Consider the following 5,025-nt stretch of genomic DNA (forward strand, 5'->3'; position numbering starts at 1 on the left):
ATCCCATCCCATCCCATCCCATCCCATCCCATGGCTCCTATCCCACGGATCCCACCCCACCCCATCCCATGGATCCCATCCCATGGATCCCATCCCATGGATCCCATCCCATCCCAGCCTGGAGAAGCCACCAGAGTGTCCCTCTCAGCCAGGAGCAGCTCGTGGCTCCCGTTCCACCCCTCCTGTCCACGCTGATTTCCAGCCGCCTTGGCGAGCTCCTTACGGGCTGATCCCGCTGCCCACACAGCTGAGCCCGGTGGGGGTGGCCTGGCGGTGACACAGGCTCTGTGTGCATGTGTTTGTGTGTGTTTGCGTGTGTTTGTGTGTGTTTGTGTGTGTTTGTGTGTGTAAACAAGCCGTGAGTCAGCGCCGGCGGCCGTGCGGGCTCCCAGCGCGAACGCCGCGGCGGCGAAGGGCAGGAGAGAGGCGAGCCTGGAGGGAAGAGCTGGGAACGTCGGGCAACCGTGTGGGGCTGAACCGGGTCCAGCACACCAGGAACACCTCCCGGGTCATTAAAGGCTGCTGGCTCCTTGCTGAGGCTGGAGGAAGCAGAGCTGCACCGGGAAGGGCAGCGGCCGCTCCTCTGCTCTTCGCTCCCGGAGCAAGGTGCTGGTGGTTGGGGTGGGACACGTGGGCTGGTGGCTGCTGCCATGCCAGCCACACCACAGACCCCACTGGCACTGCAATCCCAGCCTTGCCAGCCTGGTGGATGCCACCCCACGGGCCTCTAAAGAGCAGAGCCACCACAGGTCACATCCTCCCCAGAACCCACATCTGCCACACAGCCCTTGTCAGCCAAAGAGCCTCATTGCTTGGCCCAGGCTGGCAGTTGTTAGAAAAGCATGTTTTTCACATTAAAATTTCCCTTGAAGAACAATGGTTTAAACCAAGCATAAAAAAGGAAAGAATCCAAAAAGAAAAAAAAAGGAGAAAGGAAAATTTTTGGTGGAGCTTAAAATCAGCCCCCTGGGACCATGAACTTCCCCTGAGCTGCTCCCAAGGGAAGGTGAGCCACTGGGACAGCACAGCTGGGCCAGAAAGGACCACCAAGATGCCACCAGCCCTTCTGATTGAGGGATCAGAGGCGTGGGGGGCTGGGGACCACCCTCCAGCAGCGTCCCCCGGGGTGCTGAGGATGGGCTCAGCCTGTGCCGCTGCTCCCGGGTCACCACGAGCTGCTGGATCACTGCCAGGTGGGATCCAGACCCGCAGCCTGGAGGTGTGAGGCTCCAGGAGATGAGGTGGGGGATGTAAATCTCTCGATCTGTCTGAGCAAATTCAAAGGAAACCGATTCAAATCCGCCGTGACACGACTGGCTCGGGGCGGGTAGACAATCCCGGCAGTGTCTGTAAGGAATCTCGCCGCTTTCCTTTGAGTGGCCTCCAATTTATTAATTAAAATAGGCAATTATATATGATGTGGGGTGGAGGGGAGCAGGGAGACCAGCTGCACCAGTTATTCTCACTTGGCAGGAATTGCTCTGGGAGCTGCTCTGGCTGCAGGAGGTGCTTGTGCTTCCCAGGGCTCAAGGCAGAGCCTGGGATGAGCCTCCAGCAGCTGGCCAGTGTGGGGATTTCAGCTCCAGCCCCACTTTCTTCAGGAGCACAGGGTCCAGAGGCCAGGAGGAATCCCTTGAGCCCCTGTTTGGGGCACGTGTCCCCTCCACTGCTCAGCCCGGGTGGGATGGTGGCTCTGAGCTGCTGCAGGAGCCCCCCAGGCTGTGCCATCCCCTCGGGATTTTCCCCTGGGAGGTTTTTTGCTGCCCTTCCCGAGCAGGGTGGCCGATCTGGGAGCGGGCTGTGTCTAATGATGACTCCATCCCACCCGGGGAGGTGTCACCTCCTCGTCAGCCCTCTCAGGTGAGGGTGCAGTTTGCCTTTCTGCAGCACCGTGGGAAAATCCTTCCCCGGGTGACTCAGATTTGCTCCTGACCAGGCGCAGCTCCCTCGGAGGCAGCAGAAGGAAGGGGGACAGGCAAACAGAGAACCCCCGAGCAGGATCAGAGGTGGGGTCCCCATGGGATTCTCATGCTCTCTGTGGGCAGGAATCGTGGCTGGGGCATGGGGCTGTGTGGGAGCCTCAGCTGCTGGAGGAGGGCGATCCCCTCTCCACAACCAGCAGTGAGGGATGGGCAGTCCCGACATGCAGGCAAACCCCAGCAGGTGAGTGAGGGGCTTTGGGGCGACCCTCCCCACTGGGTTTTTTTGTTTTTTTTTCCCCTGGCTCTGCTGCCCTTATCTCCACGAGCATCCACATCCGCTGCCATTTGCATCCCAAGGAGCGCTCAGCTTCCACAGCTCCTGCGTCAGGGAATTCCAGAGGGACAAAGTCAGAGCAGCCGGATCCTTCCTCCCCTCATCCCACAGGCACCCGGCGCAAATTTGATCAAGTGGCAACTTGTCCTCGGACGGTGAAAGAGGGCAGGGAGAGCCGCGGGGAGGGAGCTGCCCCTGGGGTGCGAAATGCCCCATCCGCAGCCGCGGGCTCCGTCTGGCTCCCGGCCGCGCTGTCTGGACCCACCTCCTGAATAAAAGCGTTACGCTTTCCTCACCACCATAGATAAACGCCTTATCGGCGGCCGGGATCATCGATGAGCCCGCTGAACGCTGCAATTCCCGCACGGGCACCGGGGTCCTGCCCTGTCCCGCTGCGCCCCGGGCTCTCCGCGGCTCCGGGGCTGCTCCGCCAATCCCTCCCGGCTCCAGCACCCGGCAAAGCCTGGGCTGAAGATGCCACCTGCTGGGAGAGGGGCTGCTGTCCCGCTGGAAACCCCAAAACCCCACAGCAGAGCCCTGAAATCCCAAGGTTCTGCCGCTCCCGCCCCGCAGGCTCACAGCCCCCCCTGCACAAAGCCTCACAACGGCGCCGCGGGGGTACCCCAGAAATCTCCCAAAAAGCATCCCCAAAAAATGCCCGTGTCGCGTGGATATCCCAAAATCTCCCCCCAAAAAATAATCCATATTAAATGGGTACCCCAAAATCTCCCCCAAAATCATCTCAAAAAAATGCCCATATAGCGTGGGTACCCCAAAGCTTCTCAAAAATCTCCCCAAAAATCGCCCATATCAAATGGATACCCGAAAATCACCCCAAAATCGCCCATATAGCGTGGATACCCCAAAAGTCTCCCTAAAATCACTATCGCCCATATAGCGTGGATACCCCCAAAATCTCCCCAAAAATCATCCCCAAAAACCGCCCATATAGCGTGGGTACCCCAAAATCTCCCAAAAATACCCTAAAAATCGTCCATATCACGTTGATATCCCAAAAATCTCCCTAAAATCACCCCAAAAAACCGCCCATATAGCATGGATACCCCAAAATCTCCCCAAAAATCATCCCCAAAAATCGCCCATATAGCGTGGGTACCCCAAAAATCACCCCCAAAAACCGCCCATATCGCGTGGATACCCCAAAATCTCCTTAAAATCACCCAAAAATCGCCCATATAGCGTGGGTACCCCAAAGCTTCCCAAAAATCACCCCAAAAATTATCCATATCAAATGGATACCCCAAAATCTCCCCCAAAATCACCCATATCGGATGGATACCCCAAAATCTCCCAAAATTACCCAAAAAAATTTGCCCGTATAGAGTGGATACCCCAAAGCTTCCCAAAATCACAACCAAAAATCACCCATATAGCGTGGATACCCCAAAACCACCCCAAAAAATCATCCATATCACGTGGATGCCCCAAAGTCTCCCCAAAATCACCCATATCACATGGATAACCCAAAATCACCCCCAAAATCGCCCATATTGCGTGGATACCCCAAAATCTCCCCAAAAATCACCCATATCGGATGGATACTCCAAAATCTCCCAAAAATCACTCCAAAAAATCGCCCATATAGCGTGGATAATCCGAAATCTCCCTAAAATCACCCCAAAAATCGCCCATATCACATGGGAACCCCAAAATCTCCCCAAAAAAATCATCCATATCAAATGAATACCCCAAAATCTCCCCAAAACTCTGGCTCTGCAGTGCCACACAACAGCCCCTGAGGTTGGGCACACCCTCTGCTGCAGCCCAAAGCGCTGGCCCTGAACCGAGCCTCAGGGGGGATTCTCAGGTCCCAAAAATCGAGATTCCACCTCTCAACCCCAAAAACCTGCCCAGCACCCAAAGGGCAAAGTCTGGGAGAGACACCCGGCCTGAGGGTGTTCTGCCAAAATAGAACGCTGCAGCTCCTTTGGGGCAGCTCCCCGGATTTGCACTGGGATTTTCACTCTCTTTTTCCTCCTTTTGGGGGACTCCACCTTGTCCCAGCTCATTTTAAACTCTTCTTTTAAAAGTTAAATAAATAAACCTGCTTTTGTGCTGATATTTTAAAGCTGATATTACCACTGGCTGATCCATGATCCCCAGCTCATTTTTAATTCTTCTTTTAAAAATTAAATAAATAAGGCAGTTTTGAGTTGATATTTTAAAGCTGATATTACCACTGGCTGATCGATGATCCCCAGCTCATTTTTAACTCTTCTTTTAAGAATTAATAAGGCAGATTTGAGCTGATATTTTAAAGCTGGGGGTCCGGTGGGGCTGAGAGAGGGATCCGGAGCCTGGGGAGAGGGGGTGCAGGAAGGATTTGGGGGGTTCCCAGAATCTGGGGGGTTCCCGGAATGGAGGGGGGTTCCCGGAATCAGGGATCCAGTCCCGCCGCTTCCCCGGCCACGCCCCATCGCCTTATATGGTCAAACCGCGCTAGATAGTTTAATATTCAAACCACGCCCCTTTGTTAGCCACGCCCCCTCCGCCCTTTTCCCCCTCCGCGTTTCCGCCTCGCGCTGCCCTCTGTCCCCCCTCGGCCGCCGTCGGCGCCGCGGCGCGCGCGGGGGGCGGGGCCGGCGGGTAGGGAAGATGGCGGAGGCGTCGCCGCAGCCGGGCCGGTTCTTCTGCCACTGCTGCTCGGCCGAGATCGCCCCGCGCCTGCCCGTGAGCGGGGCACCGGGGGGGGCCGCCGGGGAGCGCCGGGAGCGCGGGCAGGGCCGGGCGGGGGGCTCCCGGGGGGCG

General features: G+C 56.8%; 1 protein-coding gene across 2 annotated transcripts in view; it reads left to right on the forward strand.

Annotated features, from left to right (window-relative positions):
• The first annotated feature begins 4,790 nt into the window (after positions 1-4,790).
• Positions 4,791-5,025, forward strand: part of RNF126 (ring finger protein 126) — a 9,762-nt gene continuing 9,527 nt past the window's right edge. For both annotated transcript variants that reach the window (XM_039695929.1, XM_039695920.1), the window contains exon 1: positions 4,791-4,947. In XM_039695929.1, the coding sequence (XP_039551863.1) occupies positions 4,873-4,947 (75 nt within the window). In that variant the 5' untranslated portion in view covers positions 4,791-4,872. The remainder of the gene's footprint in view (positions 4,948-5,025) is intronic.

Source organism: Passer montanus, unplaced genomic scaffold (assembly GCF_014805655.1).
Source record: "Passer montanus isolate IOZ18808 unplaced genomic scaffold, ASM1480565v1 scaffold112, whole genome shotgun sequence".
Taxonomy (NCBI): domain Eukaryota; kingdom Metazoa; phylum Chordata; class Aves; order Passeriformes; family Passeridae; genus Passer; species Passer montanus.